The sequence below is a fragment of the Anser cygnoides genome, chromosome 1 (assembly GCF_040182565.1).
Source record: "Anser cygnoides isolate HZ-2024a breed goose chromosome 1, Taihu_goose_T2T_genome, whole genome shotgun sequence".
NCBI lineage: Eukaryota > Metazoa > Chordata > Aves > Anseriformes > Anatidae > Anser > Anser cygnoides.
In genome coordinates, this window is record NC_089873.1 from 112,178,728 (window position 1) to 112,202,709 (window position 23,982).

At 38.4% G+C, this 23,982-nt stretch overlaps 1 protein-coding gene across 4 annotated transcripts in view; it reads right to left on the minus strand.

Annotated features, from left to right (window-relative positions):
• The window catches only part of GRIK1 (glutamate ionotropic receptor kainate type subunit 1), a 165,312-nt gene that overhangs the window by 41,885 nt on the left and 99,445 nt on the right, over positions 1-23,982 (minus strand). For all 4 annotated transcript variants that reach the window (XM_048071468.2, XM_048071469.2, XM_048071470.2 and 1 more), the window contains exons 5-7: positions 16,926-16,979; positions 14,937-15,110; positions 11,462-11,605 (exon numbers count right to left, since the gene is read on the minus strand). In XM_048071468.2, coding sequence (XP_047927425.1) covers positions 11,462-11,605; positions 14,937-15,110; positions 16,926-16,979 — 372 coding nt within the window. The remainder of the gene's footprint in view (positions 1-11,461; positions 11,606-14,936; positions 15,111-16,925; positions 16,980-23,982) is intronic.

Sequence of the window (23,982 nt, forward strand, 5' to 3'; positions counted from 1 at the left end):
GCTGAGATGTAAATATTTGATGACTTCTTCCTGCTTATTAAACAAAATGGGGACTTAATCCAATATACTGGTTTCAACTATCCATTGAGAAGCAAATTGTACAGGACCTTCAGCTATTCAGACACTTTCTTTCCAAACATTGAAAAGACAGTAGATAGAAGAGATTACAAATAAACCTTCAGTCCTCTCTGAAGGCTGTCAGGTACCTGATACGGCAAAACTACACAAAGAAACCTAACTAAAACTGTGAAATTTTCTATTTCTATTTATTTACTTTAAAAGATTAAGATTGCAGGTTAACTACAAAACAACGTCTGGGTTAAGTGTACAAATCACAGTATTGGTTTCTATATAAATATACTGATGGAAAATTGTAATAACTGTAAAATGAAGCTGACTCAGCTTCTGAGAGCAAACACTCCAGAAGCTTGCTATCTATTCACACTACCGTCATATGGTCTTTATATTAATTTCCCCTTCATCATCTTGAGTTAATGACTATAACAGCCTATATCATAATGCATAGTGTGTATAATGCATGGACTGAATAAATATCCAGCTTTATGATATAGCCATAATGGGACATCGCCAATTTTTTATAGCAGATACTGTATTGCAGTACTGCACACAATAAATATCAATCTTTCTCAGACAAATTGATTGCCTTTTTATTATCTATTTGTTTTTTCCTACTCAATAGATGTTTACCAAATATTTTAGTTAACTGTTTATCTGCCTACGGCATATTTACTCTTTCCAAGTCCAGTGTTGAAATAATAGCTACTGGTTAATTATGTTTCAGATTAGATAATTTTGATTTTTTTCAAGGTCATTTTAAAGTGTTCAAAGCATCCTGATAATACAAAAATGCAAAGGCACGATTGTTTTAACTTTTTAAACTATTATGTTTAATAATGTGCATCCATTTTTTCCTTTCTATTAATAATCCATTTATTCCAATGACCTGTGAAATAAAACAGTTTTTCTGAACCTGTTCTTTTGTAATTAATCAAGCAATCTCTTTTGAGTTTCAGACTCAAGTTCTAACCTTTTAATATGATTTAATTTCAAGTTTAAATACTGAAACTGTTCAGAAAATAAGATTCCCCCCCCATTTCAAAGATATCTCTGGAACTAATGTTAGAAGAAAGTATCTGAGACACATATATGCACCCCATAAATGCAAATAAAACTGTGACTATATCACTTACAAAATATGTGTACATAATACATGTACAATAAATTGTATAAGGAGAAACAATTATAACAAATTTTGAACTATGTAGACAAAGGAAGTTGATAAAACTTCTGAGTGAAAAGCTATTTTAGCACAGTATTACTGCAGAAAATTATCTGTTCTGTTTTTCAGCTCCAAAAAAACTGCGTAATTCCATTGTCTTTGTGCAAAATATTCTGACACTTTGCATCTGCCACTGAAACCTGAATTATTGTTTAATATGAAATTATATTAAATATACGATAAATAACATCGTATGTGAACATTATCTTTGGATACAAATGTGGTGCTAAATGACAGCCTTTTTCATTCAAAAGACTTACTGATTCATCCAGGCACATAAAAAGACTACTTTTTATTTCTCAAGTATTTTATTATTTCTCAAGTAATTGACTTGAGAAATTCCCACAAATTCCCACAGTAGACAATGGACCATATTTAGGTATTTAGGTATTTATTATCCGAAACAGGCTCTGTATTCTCTCTCTCTCGCGCTCTCTCTCTCTCTCTCTCTCTCTCTCTCTCTCGCTCTCTCTCTCTCTCTCGCTCTCTCCTCTTGCTGTTCATGTATAACAAGCTTTTTGAAACCTTATCTTAAAGGCATGCAATCAGTAGAGTTTTTCTATGCATTTAATGGGAGCTTGGAACAGGAATTGATTAGTTGGACTCTTCAGTATCAGAGAAGTACATTCAGAAGCCAGAGTGAAGTCCAGTAAAAGATATGGATATTACCCTATCTACTTAGTTTTGTCAATGGAATTACCTTGACCCTTGGTTGGTAGCTTTCCCAACTATCTTAAAGGTAACCTACAAAGGCAAATAATTGAACTGCATTTTTATGCTGAATATATAGTCCAAGAATACTTGTATTTTTATAAATTTTGGCATTGTTTGGTGTATATTTATTATTATAAGTTTCTAGGCAAAAATTAATATCTGTTACTGATTTAATGTACATTTCTAAATAACTGCAGGTATGAAGTAGAAGGTATTAGCTGAATTCACTATCATGTAATTGTTTAGAAAACAATAACAACTTACTGGCAATCATCTGGCCTGGAATTCAGGAAGAGAATATACTTGTTTTCAACTCCACAAATTATGTTTGCTCATTTACCTTTGCACAGTGGCAGAGATGTGCTAGCAACTTAGTCTTTTTGGACCTATACATACTCCAGAATAACTGTGTAAGGTGTTTGGACTACAATTAGGAAATTCTTTTCAGTTCTGTGCTGGTCTACCAAAATGAGGCTCTTGAAAGCAAATCAGTTCTGTGTTGAAGAGACACAGAACTTCATATTATATTATAATTTCCTTTAGCCACCATCTCACTAGAACATTTTACCTCAGATAAACATTATCAAAGTACAGTGAGTGAGGGTGTAGCAGCCTCTGTACGTAGTGACACCATGCCGTTTCAGGTACAGCATCCTTCAGATTTTAACAACAGGTGGCAGATGAGTACATACAGGGATCTCAAAGACATATCAAGATTACTGGAGTGATAGACCTGTTGTGCTTGGTCAGTATTACTTGTTTATAAAGAAAGTGAACAACTACTTTAGCTATGAACTGCTAATTCAAAATGTCTGATGAGGACTATTGTGCTAACTGCCATCCAAATGCAGAGGTGGATGATGGTGTCTCCTCCAATGGGTCTTAGACTTATTAACAGAGCGGATTCTGATCGTTACAGAATCATTGTTGATGACTAATGCACATATACATAGCATATGAATTGTGTTGCTTGATGGCAAGAGACGAGGTCGTGAGTGAGCTCCTTTTCTCATGTTTTTTCCCTACTTGAAACTTACACTTCTGGACTACAAAATCAGATATCTGAAAAATTTGTAAAACAGTAGGTTTAAGTACATCTAGATTGTGGCCATGTACTGACAATACTACAGCTCGCTTTTCTACAACTAAATCTTCCAACTCAGTAAATAACATAGCCACAATGTCCTAATCAAAATGCTAATGACAAGGAAAAAATTCCTTTAATTCTCTTGTTGTTTCTTTCCTTTTGGAGGAGAAAGCTTCTGCTTTATTAGAATTGCAGAAACAGTTGATAGATTTAAGAGATTGTGCTATTGCTACTAGTTACAGTGGAAATCATAATAAATGTGCTCTGAGCCACACATCAACTTATCAGCTCTTACAATTAATCCTCTTTTTAAAAGAGATTCTTAAGGATTAAGGAATATAGTGAGTTAGTGTATGACTTTTCTATTTCCAAATCCAGCATAACAGATGTAATAAAAAGAGTTTCAGCATTCACCATTACAGGGTTTTATCTGCCCCACTGAAAATCAAGATGTTTCATAGTCTCATTACTCCAGGACTGATACTATCCTGGGCTTCTAATAAACAGCACTGATGAAAAAGAGGAGGTGTAGGGAGGCTTGTTCTTAGGAAGGTGTTTAGGCAGCTATTATAAGGTTGAGCACACCCCTGTCTTGAAACAGGAAAGAGAAATAGTGGGTGAATAGAGAAGGAGGATTTCTTAGGGAAGAAAGGCTTTTCTGTGAACTGCTCAAGAGTGCTTGTTTCCAGAGCAGTGGTTGAGCTTAATGACTTTCAGGTAATCACACTAAAGGCTTCTGGTGTTACAGATTTGATAAGTAAACCCTGAATACTTGAAGATGACAGTTCAGGTGGATTCATTTCAGAGCATATGTTTGAAACACCTTTGAGTTCCTTTAAAGCTTACACTTACCAGATTGCTTTATAGTAACAGAGGTGAGGGAGTGGTGTTGAAGGATCAGAAGGAAAGGTTAAACCTTGTCATGTATTCTTCCTAGTGTATTTTATGCTACACAAATATGACTGCTGCTGAAGTGGCTGGGTGGGTTATGAACTTGGAAAACAGCTTTACACTATTCTGTTAATGGGGAATGGGACTGCGTTGTAATAGATACTGTTTGTATAAGCAAGACAGTATAGAGACATCATGTTCCACATAGCTAACAGACTAAATACATTAACTAGACAAGAGCTGTCATCCATCTTGTACAGAGTAGAATCTCAGCATTTCCAGCTAGAGGGCTTCTTCACCTAGATTTCAGGCCCTGTCACTTTTGTTTTGGAATGAGGTGATAGCTACAAGTGCAGATAGTGAACAGCCTGATCATGTCAGCCTACAAAGCAGTGACCTGCTTTGCCCTCTCAGGTAATGGAGGCACAGTTTTGGAACTGGCCAGAAAAGATTTGCTCATGGTTGCAGAGGCCACAGCAGAGCCAGGAAACAAAGCCAGAGCTTCAGTGTTCCCACCCAGCATCTTGTGTGGGAAACATCCTCCCTGACTGCACTGTTGTACTATTACAGTGACATTAATCCACTGGACTACAGAGATGACAAGGAACCCATGGGGACTTCACATGGTGCAAAGCTCTGTGTCATTTCCACCTGGGATAACAGCACACGAGTGCTGGCAAATATGTGAATGAGTGAGTAGGAGTATGCGTGGTTGAGGAACAGATCATTTTAATGAGTGTACACTGCTCCAAAATCTAAACCATCTGCATTTAACAGTTTTCTTGTAAAGTCATTGGAGTAAAGACTGTGCATAGTGAATTGCTCAATGGTGGCATGGCTAGGGTTCTTGGGAGCTTTTCCAATACAAATAATTATAATAAAGTTTAGGCCATGCACTAACACTTAAATGCAAATATCAGTGTGGAATAAATGAAGTGTATTTTTAGTAGACTATAACATATAAAATCTGTTCTGAAAAAAATGATTTTGTGTAGCAAATATAAAAATACACTCCATATATTCAGATAAAAACACTTTGTAGGAATTCTTTCTCACTGTTTTTAAACAAATCTACTTTCTACATAATATTTGACAAAGTAAAAATTGAATGGAAGAGAATATACATAATCTTTTTGTCAGATTTCTTGTTTTCATTCTAAACATTGCAGTATCAGAGCCTTGCCGATAATTTTTATCTATTCATTATGTATTTATTCTTACTATGCAAGCTGTAGGACCATTATTTTGCTATTTATGTGTGCACAGATCACTGCATAAATTTTAAACTTGAAATTTGATTTCAGAATATGAATCTCTGTTGGCATTAATCTCAGCCATACATTATCTTCATGGAAAGCTGACCTTTATTTTCTCATAAATCATCATGGGATGGAAGTCTAGCAGTTGTTTTGTTTGCTCTTTCAATTAAGAGTTTCCAGTTCAAAGTAACAGAAAGCAGTAGGCTTATATCAGAAATGCATAACTTAATTTATGGGCAAGACGTAAGTTTTTAAAAAGTAAACAAAAGAAAAATATTTATTTTAATGAGAGTGGATCAAATCCTACCACCAAATTATCTGGTGTCCTGCTAAACTAAATAACTGCTTTTCTTTGGATTAACTAAATATTGGAGCATTAGAGCCCAGAGATAACTGCCACCCATATGTTAGAGATGATATATTTTATCTTAACACTGAAACACAATGAAAAAGATGCAACAGAACAGATACTAGTTTATGTTTTGGAGTTGAAATATTGTTGTCTTTCCTAAGTCATGTGAATAGAGATTTCTGTGCATCAGAAAGGTCAGGTGACTTACACACAGACTTTTCTTCAGGCAGTAAGGGAGATGTTGGGTTCTTGGGTCTCTTAACACCCACAGTCTTGTGGTGCATGACTATAAATTTTTAGCAACATGAAAATGCTCCATGTTGAATTTCATAGCAATAAATGTTAATTAAAAAAAAAAAAACTGTATTTTCTTCTCTTGTAAAATGTTTTGTGTTTCTTTGTTTGGAGATGCTTCAAATTTTAGCCAAAAATAATGATGAATATTTCCCCAAAGGGATTGCTTTCCTTTCTGTCTTAATTTGAAGTCATACTATTTCTGTAATGAAAAATCTTCAATTTCTTCTTCCAATGATGTTCAACATTTGTTTTAGATTTAGTTAGTTATTATCAAGAATTCCCTGAAAATTACATCCTGTGATTTGATACCAATTAATCAAGACTCTGACTGTTCCAGTCCTCTCAAAATGCTGATCAGCTCATCAGACTTGGGCAAAATCAATCTGCATGTGGTGGTGCCATCTTCAATTCACTTAGTTTTGGCTTCAGTTCCCTCCATAGGAGCTTCCAAGAAAATCTAGTAGTCCTGAGGATGTTTCCTTCCCCCTTACCAAGAGAAAAACAAACCAACAGGATGTCATCTGCACCAGCGGATCAGAATGAGTGCATAGTTGCCTCGTAGCGCACAGTTGCCACCCATCTATAGTGCTGGGTAAACATTGTAGAGTTCAGAGATCTCAAGGAGATAAACTTTCAAATATCCATGTGCTGACTAAAAAACACAATATTTCAGACCTGCAAAACTGCACTAAATATGTGAGAAAATAGGCTTACTGCTGCTTTTTTTGGTCGTAGATCAGTCTGGTGTAGAATAAGCATGTATATAACAGATACCTAGGAACAGAAGGAAGTTTCTTTTTTTTTTTTTTTTTTGTACAATTTCAGCACAGGTGAGGTGGATATGTAGCTTATTTTGTAGGGAAGTATTGGCTAGTGGCTAACGTTCTGAAACATCTTCACTCAGAAGAATTATTACAAACAAGTTTAGCCAGAGGCTTGCAAGATACTTGGACGTGGTAGTCCTCGTATGACCAAGTCCTCCTATCTTTTTGATTTCCATGGACATTACTTTACATGAAGAATTGGTTTAGCTCAAGAATCCTCTTTTACTTGTGGTGCAGGACTTAGCTGCTCCACAGCTCATTTTGTGGTGGCTGGGAAGTATAATGCCTGCTTGTTACCAGCTTCCTAACTATGCTGATGGAAAGGCCTCTCTCTCTGCAGACCATGGCTGTCATTTGCTTAAATGCCTTGAGTTTGGATTACAGGAGTGATATTATTCTGTATATAAGTACTTTTTTCTTCTTTTTGTAAGAAAGAAGCAGAAAATTAAAATATTTACAGCCAATGTAACCAGAATGCAGAGTACCACGCTCTGAGTTATTGTCATGGTTTCAAAAAACAGGCAAAATTACAACCTAAGTAGGTAAAGATGGTCTTGTTGGATAGCTTCATTTCTTGATGCTGAGCCAGTTACTGTCCTCTTGTACAGGGAAGGACTGGATACATTACTATTATTTATTAATTTTACTGTTGAAGCAGAGTGTCATCCACAGACCAGAGTCTCATAATGCTAGATACTTTAAAAACTATACAATGTGTTCAACACTTACAGTATCTTTTCCCTGTAAAAATAACTTAAATTAAGCCCTCATTATAGGTTTTTAAGAAGGAAAAGCGATGCAAGCTTCTTCAGGGACTTAATGTTACTAATCTTTGTCTTTGCTGCAGATCAGAGACCGTCTATGAGACATAACATATATTACCTGAAGAAACAAGAATCATCTAGAAGAAAAACTTATAAATTCCAATGAAAAAGTTTATTGAGCTTAAAACCATTTGAGTTATATTGGTTTTCCAATCTAGCTGGGATATCTTTGCTCAGGAAAATTATTATAAATAAGTTTATCCATAGGCTTGAAAATCATACAGTTATGGTAGTCCTTCTATGACCAAGTCTAACTATCTTGTTTCTTTCTGTGATCATTATGCTAGCCTTCATAATGAATTCATTGAGCTCAGAAGACTGTCAAGAATCGTCTTTTTACAATGTGTTATTGGTGACGGTGGTGTTTTTAATAATGTAATATCACCAAAAGAAGTCTGTTTTTAATTGTTTTATTTATAATATAGATGGATTTCTCTCACTCCTGGTATCTACTGACCAGACATGCTTGAAACATATCTTGTCAACAACATAACATAAGGTCAAATGTAGATGTAAATGCTTCAGATTTCTTTTAATCTTTGAGATTTGTGTGTGTGATTCTGTTTGAAGGGATTTAATAAAGTCATTCAAGATAAAGTCTGCATCTCTATGTTCTGAAATTCTTCTCAATACAGTTGTTCTTGTAATTGTTACTGGATTTCAGTGAAGGGAATGCACATTGGTTTACATGATAATTGAATAAAAATCAATAGGTAGTTGTTATTCTGGAGCTTATCTCATGATTTAAAGGGGAACTGATCATTTAATTATGAACACCTGTTTCATGTTTACACACATGGTCACTTAGGAAAGGTGGAATCATGCTTTCTCTTTTTCTTCCCTTCATGAAGAGAGAATAACATCATTTTTCTTTCTGGGCTTGCGAAAGATGGTACTTCCTGCAAACACTTCCACAAGGGCTAAAATATTAAAATATCATATATATATCAATGACATTAGGTCACTGAGGGAGACAAGCTTCTGACAAGGATTTACTTTTCATTAAAAAGATCTTCATGAGCTATTGTAGAACAGTCTTGATCCCAGACAGGGTATTTTATGTATAACAGCCTCCTTCATGGGAACTAGCTGATGACCTCTCTGACCTCAAAGCCATCCTCAGGGCTGGGTGACTTTGAGCAGGCTTACTTTTCCATGCAATTTTCCAAATTGTTCCTACAATCAGCATTAGTTCATAAGATCTTTAAAGAGTAGAAGAATACTCTTTCTGTCACTGTAATTGATTATCCTGTAGTTTCAGACATTTTTTTCTAGTGCTTTTCTCCTATAGTCCTACTAGTAGCACTGTAAGTCTTGGTCATTAGGGAAAATAGACAGTGGTTCTGGTACTGCTCTTGCCTGGTATACTTGCCTGAAGTCCTAAGAACAAGAGAGGACTATTATCACATTAAATTAGCTGTCTTTTGATTTTATGTACTCTGAAAATTCAGAAATGGACTCCAATGGGCATGCATTTCGACCAACACCAATCAGAAGAAGATATTTTGCCCTAGGATATCCACTTTCCTACTGCTTTCTGGAAGAAGATAACTTGTGTACCTGAAGACCAGGTATGACATGTGCTTTGATTATCCAACAGGACAGTGACAACCTTAAAAAATTTAATTTGTCCTCTGGACAGTGAAGAGAGAAGCATCTTACCAGCTCTTATACAAGACAGATGATTTCCACCTTATTTTCTGCTTGTGTCCAGAAGGGTTCTGAGGTCCTCTCTGTTACCATCAGCCTAGCATTTTATAGCATGGGATCATAAAGCAAATGATATGACTGCAGTGCTTATCAACACCAAGTCATAATGAAACAAACAAAACAAAACAAAACAAAAACAAATCACACCAGGGAGCCTCTGAAGTTCTTGCTAAGCTCTAACACCTGAACTACTCCTTGCATGCAACTTCATTGTCTGAATGTTATTTACTGGGACTGTGGCATGGAACATTTGTCTTTAGGCCAGTCTGTGAAATGTCTTCAACTACTGTCAGTGCCACGTAACAAAATAATATAATTAAATTGAATTTATGTGGGCCCAAACTATTCTTCCGCCTGCTTGATGTTTTTCTCCATGCCTATTCACTTGATTCCTAATTTATACAGTTCATCCCTCCTTGTTGAGCAAACCGTATCCTAACATGAACAAGGAACATATAATTGCATTTGCTATTTAGTTTCCAACACCTGTTATAGCCTTTAAGGGAAATGTAATATTGTGTTATTAAACCTTATCATGTAATTTTAATAACCATCTTTTGGACTAGAACAGAAACAGAAAGATAAGACCCTTGGAGTGTTTAAATCAGTGTTTTACTGACCATGAAAGACACTATCTGCACAACAATCACTGATTAGCTTACATATCTCACTCCATGCAAGAGAAGCCAGCTGTACATGATAAATGTGAACTGTATAACCATTTAACATTAAGCTTTGAATGGGATCTGCTGAGATTCATCCAGTGTTTTTGGTCAAAGGACTTCTGGCTTAGGATTCAGGACCCTTATACTATATTTTCAACCTCACCCAAAATAGGTAGGACACCACTGTAGAAATATACAGGTGCATTCACTGTTTACAAAATCTTTTGCTGATTTTCAATATGATTTTTTTGTTGTTGTTGTTGTTTGTTTTTTTAATGTACCAGAAATTGTATGAATAGCACTGCTACCTCATTTAGCTTGAGATTAAGAAGTACAAGAGCAAAAGTTGCTGCTTAGATCAAATCGTAGGGGAGGGAGGAAGGGAGAGAGAAGTTCATCCTCCGAGATCTTTTTCTCATCTTCTGCTCCTGCTTACAGTCATCCCTCCTCCTCCCCAGAGGGTGAGCTGGATACGGCATGGCTGAGATCAGTGTGAGGGAATGAGCTTTACTGGTGCTGTCTCCCTGTCTCCTGTGACTGTTCCCTCGATCTGTGTCACAGGCTGGGAAGTATTCCAAAGTTTCCTTAATTCTAAGTCAGGTGTCTGAGCACTGGGGTGACACTTGTTTTTTTTTCTTTGTACTTTCAAGAAGAGAAGCTTACAAGTAAAACTTAAAATCCATAAAACTGTGTGTGGAGAGTACTGTGTCAATATGTTTCACTGCTTTCTGTGTAGGTGAATGCCCACATTGTAGCCTGCCTATGACAATTCTGAATTTTTTCCTTGGTTTTGGAGAAAGTGACAACAGTTCTTCTACATGTTCTGTAACTGCCACATGTCCTACCTTTCAGATTGTTCTGATAATATTCCTAGGTTAAGTCATATGTCCTGACATGCTGCCACCACTTACCTTGTGCCGCAACCTACAGGTCCTGTTCTACCTACCCACATGCTAATGATTTTGGCTTTGACAGGAATCCCATTGTCATGGACAAAAAAAGAGAGGAAAGATTAAACAGATCTAGGAAACTTCAGATAATTTCTCATTTTTATTTCTATACTGTGCTCTAAAGGAAAAGTTTCCATTTAAGACTCATAATAAAGACTGGATATTGTGTTATTGGGTGTACTGATCAAACAGTCTGCAGAACAGCCAGGCTTAAGTGGTGAACCAACTCACCTTTCTTTCAATTTCTAGAATGCTTGTTGTTAGTTTTAGAAGTTAGACATCCATAATAAACATTAACAAAGCAAAATCTATGTGAATTCTTACATCATATTAGTCTGAGATTTTATCATTTTAGGGTTTAGTAGCTTGTTTTTTTGAAAGACCAGAGTTGCCACTAAAATGCAGGTCACAACCTTGTTTCTGTAAGTCAACATTTCTCTGCTAGGAAGGTCAAGAAAAATTGAGTGTCTGGGTGCCAGAAATCAGACGATAGCATATGACAAAGGCACAGGAGCAGTAACACAAGCCAGTGTGGTTAAAGAACAGAGGAAGGATTATGATAGCCATAAGCAGATGGTCTACACTTACCTCTTTTATCAGATTCATAAATCTGGGTCCAAAACGCCACGGCTTGTGTCTGTGACACTGTAGGGAGCTGACAGTCATTTGGGAGGCACGCTGGGAGGCCACTGCTACCATGTAAACAGCATCGTACATCAGAGCTGCTTCAGTCTGTGCGGAAAAAAAAAAAAAAAAAAAAAAAAGAAAAAAAAAAAGAAAAAAAAAGAAAGAAAGAAAGAAACAGAAAGGCTTTCTTTAAAGTACATCTATGTGTCCAGTCCCTGCTTTTCTCTACTGATAACCATTCTCCTGGGCTGCTAGTATGGAAGAGGCCTCTGTTTCCTTGTTTCATTCCTGGGTGCTCCATGGAGATCTGAGCTATAACAAAACTTGGTAATTTTTTGTTTGTTTTGGGTTTTTTTGGTTGTTTTTTGTTTTTCCAGCTCATATTACTTTAAGAGTATTTCCAGATGCACACAGGGAGGAAAACACGGGAAGGAGCCTGCAGATAGCTGTGTGTCATGGTGAGCATTTTTAACAAGCCTAAGGTGATACACAGCCCAGGTCCTGGCTTTCCAGGGAAATCAGTCCCACCAAGCACCAGGTAAGTATTCCAAAGGTATCTATCATTCCTAAGTGTCTACTGCCCTCAGGGATCCCAGCTTTTGGCTCAAATGGGTGAAATGGCCCTACTGAGCTTTGGCTATAGCAATTCCTCTGCCACACCTGGCATGACACCTTAGAGAGAGGTGACTTGTCATTTTGAGGTGCCTTGGTAATAAAGTTGAACTTCTACATCTAACTTATAGTTGTCTAAGACAGGGCAGATGAATACACCCCTAAGATACCAAAATATTACTACAATCACCAGATGCTTGTTATGTTTTTTTTGTTTGTTTGGTTTTTGTTTTTTTTTTGAGAATGGTTTTAGTGGTTTAAAATCATGCCCAGTAAGCCTCAGACTAATATCAATCACCTTATCAGCCTTTGCCACTGGGAAGTTTTAGAAAAATCTCACCTTCACCTGCATTGCGTTTCAGTGCTCTGGTGTGTGAGGTGGAAATGTCTGTGTTTAACTTAATGCACAGGGACTGTAAAAATGAAGTGCTTACATTTCTTGAAAAACTACTGAATAATTAAGGAAGGATCTTAAAAAAAGGCAGTAACTGGAGATGAGAAAAACTGGACTCATTTATATGAACTGCAAAGCTAATCCATTTTTATTCCTTTCCCCTGCAATTCCCTTGGGAAATTAATAGATTTGATTCTTTGTCTGTTTCATTTACCTAAGTACATTACGACAGCATCAGTCCTATCAGCATTGGAAGAGTTTGCTGGCAATCAAATGTGATCTGAATTTATCAACTAATCTTAATGTACTGCAGATGAGGAATCGCTCTTGAAACACCAGTCAGGATCTGCCCGGAACAATGCTCCCACAACCCAAGCTAATTGAAAATCTTATAAATGGCGAGGCAAGCAGGAAGAGATAGCAACAATTGTTCTCAGTGTCAAGAATCTTAAAACAGATACTTGATACAAACAGACACAGTGATTAAAGGCCTGATCCAAAATCCCTCCAAGTCAGTGGGAAGATTTCAATTAATGTCAGTGGACTTGAGATCATTTTTTTTTTGGTAGATGGGAGAGTTGTTCATTCAGGATTGAATATTACATGGGTGCGGAAGTCCATGTTGGTCTGTGTCCAAGGCCTAGTGGCTCTGGAGATGCTTGTTGAAAACATTTCAGTGCATACCTCACTTTGCATTACCATCTGGGACCACCGTTGCTGTCACTTGATGACATGGTGCATCCTGTATGGTTGGTATGTTGGGCAGCACTGCCGGAGTTGGCAGTTGGAATTTCATATGACTTGTTAGTTATCCATCCTGCCAAGCAGCAACTGAGAGGTTAGGTTATATTATCTCCAGCACTCATTTGTTTCTGCTCTCATTCTTGTTATGTTTTAGGGCTTGGGGTAGCATTGAGGAACAAAAGGTCACCCCATTTTCTGAAGCAAAGTGCCTATATGTTGACACCTGTGCTTGTACTTAAGAAGAAAGGGACTAAGAGCTAGGAATTTGTCTTTCTGATTTTCATATTCTGTTTAACTTACTGCAAAGAAATTCAAAGGTCTTCTTAGAACAACTATGCCTCTGTGTGTAATTTGTGCATAAAGAGGGACATGAACTCAAGACTGCCTGGGTCATGCTCTGCTGACCTCCCACAAGCTGAGATCAGGGTGAAAAATACAGCATGAATCTGAACGAAGAAAATCTGAAATAACAATAGGACATGTAATCCTGATCTCCTTATAATGTGCAGCTTGTCATAGCCTTATTGTCTAATGAAATATAGCAGTACTGCAGCTCTCCATCAAACTGAATAAGCAGAACTTGCTATGAATATTTAAATGATCACATCCAACTAGGAAGATGTTTTCCTTGGTATTCATGCTGTTTCAGAGCACCAAGGACACTAAGGTATTATAGAGATGCAAAGGAGGGGTTAAGACTCTAGCAAGGACTTAGTTTTTCCTAAAATCCTAGTTTTATAGCTAGGTGAATGCAGGTGAATAGCTAGATGTGAATAGCTACTCTTTCACGTCTTGTCTGTTTACATCAGAAGCTCCCAGAGAAACTTTCCTCCCCTGCTTTAGATATCAGTGAGCAAAATAACACTACTGAAAAAGCTCTTTTTTTTTTTTTTTTGAAATGCTAGATAGCACACATAATGTATTTCTCTTCAGGATGTCAGGACGCTTCAGAATTTCCCCTGCAATCATCTGCAATAAAGTCTACTTCATATCACCTCTAATACCATCCAGTATATAAGACACATTATCTTACACTGCAAAAAGATGGCAACCCCTTACCCCACAAACCAGGATGGAGTCACCCAGTCTGTGTAATTGTTCCTATTCTCTCCTTTGGTTCATAGGGGAGTGGTAGGGAGGAAATCCTGATTTCCTGGCTTGACGATACCTTTCATTTATCCTTAAATTATATCTTAAAAGACAGAGTTGCTGTAGATGATGGAAATGAAGGGAAAGGGCACTTTTCCAATTTAGAAATGCTATTAACTGTCCACATGTACAATATCTTTCCCTGCAGGTCATAAATCCTATACCTGCTCTGAAAGTTTTTGTTTCCTGTTATGTTCTACACTCCATCCAGAACATTAATGGAGAAATGAGGTGGCAGTATATATGTTCAACAACAAAAAGATGAATGGTGTAAGCTGGACAGCCCTGTGATGGAGAACTGTTATTCATCTCCAGTGCTTCCCAGCAGTGGCTTGCCACATGGGGAAGTACAACACTGGTTAATGGGGCAAATGCACTCCTGTGTAGAAGCACATGAAAAGAAATCTGTTTTGGGGATTCTGTTTTTCAACATTTGCATTATGAATGGAAATGCTGGTGAGATTGGTTCACCTCCACTAGTACAGAGTTGTAAAGTGTGCTGTAGACACCACTGCAACATAGCAGTCATTCACTTACTGTCATCATGCCATCAAGCAGTCCAGTCTCTGGTTTTGGTGGTGCCTGCAGACGCTCCATTGACCATTTCTCAATGACTGATGAAACCTGGGGATTCTCAATGTTGAGCAGGCGAAACCCTGTCATATTTACTCCACTGTATCTGTAGGGTTCCAGGTCTAATGCAAATAGATCCTAAATCATCATTAAGAAAACAAACAAAACCAGATGTAGCATTTTTAAAGCAAGATGTTTGGAAGGTACAATTAGGCCAAAACTGTATTTGAGTTTTCAATCCAAAGCTTAAGTGCTGTTTGTTTTTTTTTTTTCCCATGTGGACTCTCTGCTTGCCCTCAAAACCTAGTCACGACCGCTTCAGTTATAAATCTGAATAAACCAAAGCTGTGTGAAATTTATGACAAACCACATATCTGCTTTGTTGGAATGTAAAAATCAGTCCCCCACGACAACATTATTTTGCAACCAACCCGCACAACGCTATCTAATTTTAATTTATAACAGTCCTCCAGCAGCACTACAGCTCTGTCAAACCAACACGAGGAATTAGTTGGCTAACGTCGGGCTTATTTCTCAACTCGGGGAAGGAAAATTCCAAGAGATGTTGAGAGCAATAGACTTTTTCTGCTTATGAACCCCATTTTTCTCCTGCCTTGCCTGCTTCAGGTGACTCGCTGCCAGTATGCCTAATGGACATGTTGGGCCAGCGCGCAGTAACTCCGTGCACTGCAGTGCTTGGTGTTTACAGGGCTGGGAAATAATGGATATTCTAAATGGCATAATTGTGTGGCACATACTGCTGCTAGATTTATCAAGCAGTGGGAAGATGCTAACTGCTTTTCAAAGCCTGAAGGCTGGTTTTTCAAAACAAATTTTTGTTGATCCCGGCAAGCCAGTAAAATGACAAATGTGGTGGTCATGGTTTAATACCACAGTAGCCATGAAAATGTCAGCATTTACAATACCACAATGCTGAGATACCACCAACACCGCTTACTGCTTGTTCTAATGTATGCTCCATGCTACTTCATGTATATTGCTTTTCTTGGTCACCATTTTATTTTAGATTCATTGCTATTGTATAAAACAGTATGGTCCACAGTAAACACTAAATTTTCACATTTTCCGTGGTGTTAAAATGGGCTCAAAAGAGAGCTCTTTCAAACTACTACTTCAAGTTCCAAACAGTTTGAGAGTCTTTTCTGACTAATGAATTGACTCTTGGATTCAGAATAAATTTTCACTTCCACATAAAATTTTATATGGAATGGAAATAAAGATTAAGCTGATGCACATGAACTGACATAATCCAAACTAGGATTGTTCCAGCAATATTGGCTCTTGGCTGTCTTTCTAGTTTGCCATGTGAATAGATCTTAAGCATGGATTAAGTTATACATGGTATATATGTTAAAATATAGGAATAATGTTTCTGAAATGAATATCCATAGATTTGTACCGTAAAAGAAAATTTAATGTTTTTCTTTTCTTATCATATTTCCCAAGTGAAATTATAAATATGGATTTTTTTGGTGTTTTTTGTTTTCTATATATATGAGTAAAGTCAACAATTTAGCTATGAACCTGTATTTATCCGACATGTGCTAAGACAAAGTACACATCTTAACCCCTGAATTACTGTCTTCTTTTTACATCCTACTCAACAAAAATAGCTTGGAGGGACGGGGTCAATGCAGTAGACTGTGGTGGTCTTCAACTAGCTAATAATTAGGTGATGCTTTTTAAGCTAGGTAGAGAGAGACTGAAGGGCAAGCTCACATGCTGTGCTAGATGGGGGCTGTACCCCACTGCCTGCAGAAGCTTTGACCTCAGCACCACCTCAAAACTTTAACCTTGTGATGCCTGAGGAGTGTTAGTACTCATTCTCCAGAGGATTCCTTGAGTAATTGCAATAAAAACACCGAGGGAAAGGCTTTAGCTGGCTTTTCTGCAACATAGAAATTTCCCCCCAAAATTTTCAGTGTTTCTTACCAGTGTTGTAAAAAAGTAGTGGTAGTATTCAGTCATCATTCCCATGGAGAGAATCTGTTGAAAAAGATTAAAAGGTGAGTGTGCTTTACACTAGATGCTTTCAGTATACTCCACTGTCTTCTGAAAAGCATGGATTAATCTGGAACAATACATTACAGGTTATAAATCTTGATTACAACTACATTTTTCTTCAGGAGCAAAAAATAAGATATTTGTATGTTAATGACGTTTTTATCACCTCTGCTCAGGAAAGAGATTAAAGATTGCAAAACTTCTAGGACAAGAAAAATGACTGGTGATAATGAGGAGCTGATTTTTTAAAAGTGAAATTCTTTAGTCTGCATTTTAGAAGTGTTAAAAGGAAATTTACTAGCAGACAATGGAATTCATAGGGAAAAGTGCTTAGGTGCATTATTTTTATTCTACATTACCATGTGAGAACAAGACACTTGGTGAGTGCTCACTGAAGTAAACCAGAAACAAAGAAAAGAAGAAAACTTCTTTAAATGCCTTTTGTTCCACCTGGGGAATTCAGGTCTGCGGGAAGTTGTCAAAATCGCTAGTAGGAAAGGATTTCTGTTCCGGAATAATTTTCCAGAGTCAGACGTTTTTAAGCTCTGCAAGGTAAGGTGGTAAGGATGGCATTTAAATACAAACTGACTGACCACCCTGGGCAGAAAAAGAGGAAGATTTTCTTCCCAGCCCTCACATTGCAGTGGTGCTTTAAGGAAACTTCTAGAGGGATATGTTTTTGCTCCAGCCCCTCTCCAAAAATTGTTGAAAATGCTTACATAAGACACCCCTGATCACATGTACCGGGATGCTCTACAGTTCCAGCACAGCATCACCTGTGCTTGCCGCCACACCCACGCACACTGTTACTGTGACGTAAACATTTTGCCTTCTCTGGGATTGTGTGAAGTGGAGGAACAACTGTGAACTAGGAAACTAGTGGAAAATTCATCGTCGTGACAGAAACATGGGCAAAGGTTAAGTGTTATTCAGTCTGGATCAGAGTAATGTAAGCACGTACTATTAATACTGTTTTAGAATACTTTCAGCAGTGCCTGAATAGCTACTTGAAAGACAGGGGAAAATAATATGATTTGGCTTGCCAATATTCTTTCATAGCAAAAGCCTCTGAAAATCAGTTGTGTGATTGTGTATGGAAATTCCTTACATAAAGAAAGGGAAGAACCTGAACCTTCTAAGCTGCAGAAGATAATAATCAGTGTTAATCACAAACAACCAATCCATTTCCAGCCACTAAAAATCAAGCCAGAAGGCAAGTATTTTATTGAAACACTCCATTGAATTTACATGTCAAAATTGCTTTTTTTATTTCTTATTTTATTAATCCTCTTCTCTTCCATTTCTTAGAGTTATTTTATTACCTGTAAAAATGAGCACTCTAGCAATCATGAAGAGTGATGTTCCTTCCCTATTTATGCACAGAAAATGATATATGGTAGCATCAACATAAACTTCTGCATGCTGTGTTTCCCAGCTGATTTGACTGGACTCAGTTCTGCTCCCTGAAGCAGCTGGATTTCTGTGACTATGGTCCCTGCTGTGGGAAGGAGGTGTCAGGCAGGATTTTTATGATGCAGGTTTCTTTTTAGCTGAAACTGTACTGAAATAACCCAATTACTTCATATGGGGCACAGAGCAGCAGCTCGGTAATAATGATTCACGTGTGGTTTGAACCCAGGTAAACCTCTGGATACCCAAATTTAGCTGGTCCTCTACAGGAAGTTCATAGTTAGTTCATGGTGTTACATTATTATGAAAGCAAGATTATATTAATAAATGTAACAAGGGAGGATCCAAATACACAGATTTAAATTATTGATTCATTAGAGTTTTAATTCTAACCTGAGATACAAAATCTGACATAAAGTCATTGCACTTCTGTTATCAGAATGTGTAATCTCCAATCTGCCTGTGTAGAAATAGTAAGACAACAGAGGACCAGGACAATGCCAAGCGATATAATGCCTTAAAATACAATTTTAAGTTAACTAGAAGTATATATTAGCTAGAAAGATTACGAAGTGTGTAGCAGGGGGGTTTCGGAAGCATTACTTAGCTTGTGCTGCTGCAGCTACACTGCTCCTGGGTACGCAGCTAGTTAATCCAAGGTAGCCGAGTTATTACTTGCCTCATACAGCCAAGGGCAGTAGCCTGAGAGAGAGGAGTGTTTGTCTCCTGAACACATTTTTGATTAAAACATTTTTTGAAAATATTGATTCCCAAATAATGCAAGATAAACTGAGCTGGCAGGACACATACACATGCCTGTGAATAATAATGATTTCAAAAATCATGCTGCAGGACTGCATTTGAAAACAAAACAGAACCAGAATGCTTGAAAAACAAGGGCAACTGCATGTAAAAAATGGGATTTGACCAGCAATGTTACCTGCCATAACTAAGATGCAGTTTCACGGTGACCAGTGGTGGAAGGGTGTCCTGGATTTGGCATGGACCTGACACCAAGCGTGCCGTGAGAGAAGCTTGCTGAAGCTCTTCCTTCTAAAGAAAGTATTGCAACCACCCAGAAAAGCTTAACTAACATGCCATTTTTGTACTTTCTGTATTAATAATGACTCAATTAAGATGTGAAACTACAGATGGCTGGAAGGGAGCTCATAAGTGGCACACATGCAATAATAATGTCCTTTTCTGGCTAAGGAATCAGCACTGATGCTGGATCTGTCCCAGGCTGGCCTCTGATCTCTGGCCTCTCATTTAGCACTGGTCACATGAACAGGCTTCACTGGTTGTCCTCCCCTCTAACACTCGTTAACAATGATAATTAGTTAACAGGTACATAGCACTTCACTGTGACTTGCGAATTAGATTTGTAGACTGACCTAAGTAGGGTGCTTTTTATTCACAGATATGAAAGGATTTGCAATAATAATTTATTTCTCTTCTAGCGTAACATCGTTGCTAAGTAAAATTTCCAGTGAATGGATGGATTTTATAATAGTGTCAAATGCCCACTCTAAAAGATGGTATTAGGAAGACAGAAAATGAAAGCATGTTAAAGCAACAGCAAGAGGAATGTTGGGTATCGTGCTGAAGACCCCAAAGCAGTGCCTTAATGACTCAGATGCTCCCATTAGTGTAATTAGAAAAGTTGCACTTGTGTGCTCTCAGCAGCAAGGACTCATTTAACACTGCAGATATAGGGACTGCAGCTTGTAGGAACTACCGTGAAACAGACAGTAGTAAAAGCATGGTAGGAGCAAAGATCCCTTTCAGGTTGGGACACCTGAATAACCTGGCAAAGCAGCTGCACAGGCTACTACCACAGAGCAAGCGCCCTCCCCACTGCAGAAAATGTGAACAGCCCAGAAGAGAAAAGGGAAGTCCACGATCTGGATAGGCTGGACCGATGGGCTGAGGTCAACTGCATGAAGTTCAACAAGGCCAAGTGCTGGGTCCTGCATCTGGGGCGTAACAACCCCAAGCAGCGCTACAGGCTGGGAGATGAGTGGTTGGAAAGCTGCCTGGCAGAGAAGGACCTGGGAGTACTGGTTGATAGGCAGCTGAATATGAGCCAGCAGTGTGCTCAGGTGGCCAAGAAGGCCAACAGCATCCTGGCTTGTATAAGAAGCAGTGTGGCCAGCAGGGCTAGGGAAGTGATTGTCCCCCTGTACTCGGCTCTGGTGAGGCCGCACCTCGAGTACTGTGTTCAGTTTTGGGCCCCTCGCTACAGGAAGGACATGGAGGTGCTCGAGAGAGTCCAGAGAAGGGCAACAAAGCTGGTGAGGGGTCTGGAGAACAAGTCTTACGAGGAGCGGCTGAGGGAGCTGGGGTTGTTTAGCCTGAGAAGAGGAGGCTCAGGGGAGACCTCATCGCTCTCTACAGTTACCTGAAAGGAGGCTGTAGCGAGGTGGGGGTTGGTCTATTCTCCCACGTGCCTGGTGACAGGACGAGGGGGAATGGGCTAAAGTTGCACCAGGGGAGGTTTAGGTTGGGTGTTAGGAAGAACTTCTTTACTGAAAGGGTTGTTAGGCATTGGAATGGGCTGCCCAGGGAGGTGGTTGAGTCACCATCCCTGGAGGTCTTTAAAAGACGTTTAGATGTAGCCCTTTGTGATATGGTTTAGTGTAGGACTTGCTAGTGTTAGGGCTGAGGTTGGACTAGATGATCTTGGAGGTCTCTTCCAACCTAGACGATTCTGTGATTCTGTGAACGAGATTGGGTTTTGTGTATATAGCTGTCCATAAGAAACTAGAATGGAATTTCATTACATATTCCTATTTAAGTAACATTGTGTGCAATTAGTTAAATAATTATGCATCTGATAATAATGTCCTATTTAAATAATAACAGCTTTTACTTGCTGTGGAACTTAGATGAATGTAAATTAGTGAAACCAGGATAGAATACTCTGCATTCTCCTTGCAGATCTCCTTCCCATCCAGCCCTGTATAAAATCTGTTCTTCAGCCAAACCCAGATATGGGTTGTTGTGGCAAATGAGATAAAGAGACTTCCATCTCTATCCATTTCAAATAGGGTGTTTGCACTTATGTGTAGCAGACCTGTGTTTTTAGCTGTTCATGAACTGCATCATGAATCTGAACAAGCATCGGTGATCAAAATATATATGTCAAGTGGACAGAGGCTGTATCAAAATATAATCTCATATGTCTGTAAATTTCTTTGGGTTCCTTGTTCTTGGCTTGCATTATATCTCATCTCTAACCTCTGTTCTTTCATCTTGTGAAAAAAAAAATCTCCTCATTTAGAGCTAGTCTCAGTCTTCCTTCAAGATGGGCTGTAACCAGACTAATGGAACCGCATCAGATACTTCACTTACTTTCACTTAGCATTTTCCTCAGTCATGCTATTATTCAATTTCATGAACATTAAATGAATGCATTTCATTATCCAATTAATTAGTACTACCACTATTTTCTAGGATCAGCAAGATACGCCATGATGAATAAAAGTCCCTCTGCCTCCTAGCCTCTAAAATGTTCAACATAAAAGCACTGTGCTTACTGTGCTTTCCTGGACTTCACACAGGCAGCTTTAATTGTTCATGACTTAGCTCACTGGAAACCTTCCATGTAACCTATGTCACACTCATCCACAGCAGCAATCCAGCTTGAAGTGGTAAAAAGTTCCTCCAACATAGACATGAGTCACATCAAGAAACAAGACATACATTTACTAGTATTGGAGACCAGGTGTAAAAAAAAGGCCCATAGGAATAGGACAGAGTGAAAGTGTTGGCCCAGGGGCCCAAAAAGCTGTGGCTGTCTCCTTATGCTTCCTGAAGAGATCCTGGAGAGCCAGGGCAGTGACATTGCCTTTGAAGCTTCGGTGTGGACATAGTCTCACAGTACAGACTGAAAACACCCCATCACTTTGAAAATCCACTTGAATTTGCATCACCCATTGAAGCTTACAAGGCAACAAAGAACTACATGTGCAAGAAGTATGGGTGGTACTGCAAATAGTTTAGCTTTCATCTAGATAGCATGGCTAACAAGAAATGAGAAACAGAAGTTTCAGAAAAGATGATGTGAGAGAGAGGAGAACCGGTGAGATGAATATCGAATACCTCTCTGCTTCTCACACTGGGGCGTGGGGGTCATCTGGGAGGATCTGCCACAAGTATTCCTCCAGCAGCAGTGAGAACAGAGATAATCCTGCCTTTTCATAGCAGATAGTAGGCTTCAGCCTCCCTGACAAGCTACAGGAAGGAACATACTCAAGAACTGAAATTTTATATTCTCACATTTATTATTGTACATGGAATGTATACTATGATGACAGTTTTTGCACTACTGTAAGAACCAAATTAGTTATTTTGCTCTTTGTCACATAGGGAAAGTGAACACAGAAGTCTTTATAAAATGTTTTATGAGTGTCTTAAACCTGATTAAATATACTTCACATTTCATAAAATTTATTTTAAAGGTGTGGAGGAGGGAGTAGATAATTTAAAGCTAGTAGCAACATAATTTATGAGACATGCGTTTGCCTAACAGTAAAATCTATGCCAACTATTGGTGCATTAGAAGAGTAAATTGAAGGTTAACCTTAACAACTTAACCTCTTGAACAAAGTTCCTCATACAAAAAGACCAAATCAACCCAAATACAGTAAGTGCACAACATACTGGAAGATTTGCACACAAGACAGATCGCTGTTTGCAATAACTAGAATTAACTGACTTGTGCGATTGCTTACCTAGTCTAGAACAGCACTAGATCTCTGTCCACAGAATATTTCAGGTGAGTGTTGCAAACACCAAGTTTTTCCCTAAGAAATTGTTTCTAAATTCCTCGTGTAATTGATTCAGTCCTGTTGGTCTTAAGCATATTTGGAGAGTGCTTTATTATCTCACGTTCTCAGTGATGCCTGTTATGAGGCTTGGAAAGGCAGGAGATGCTATGCACCCTTGCAGCAGGGTAGGACAGGCACAGTTTAAAACAACCTGGGTGGCTCCTACAGAGCTTGAGCAGATCCTGAGCTGGGTCTTTTGAGATCAAAATTCTACCCTTAGAAACCTCAGCTGCACTTAGCTCCTGCTTTCAGCACCTGACTCCCTGCTAGATCTTGCTGCTTGTCAGAACATTTGTTCAATCTTTATGAATTTTAAAGCTCCAGCAACCAATATTTTCAAATAGGCTATGGGAGTGACAGACCAGCTAAAACTTTTTCCGTCAGCTCTGCTGGTGCAGTGCATCTTGTTTGAAAACTCTGCTGGTGTAATGTTTTGGCTCAAGTAATTTCAGATACCTTGATGCTTGTGGGATGGGTCACTTTGGGCAGCAGATGTGCTGGTTTGGGAGGTTACCTGTCTGCCTGGTACCAGCAACAGAGACGGAAACCTCCTTTAGCCACTGTGCACCAGTCACATGAAGTTACTAGCCCTCAAGAGGGAATATGTAGGGAAAAAAAAAAGTAACTATTGAAAAAGTAATTAATAATCACCATTTCTGCTTACTCCTTCCAGATGTGGATGATGGAAGGGCCAGGTCTCATTAAGCTGGTCAGGGACTGTGAAAGCCTGGGCTCTCTGCAGC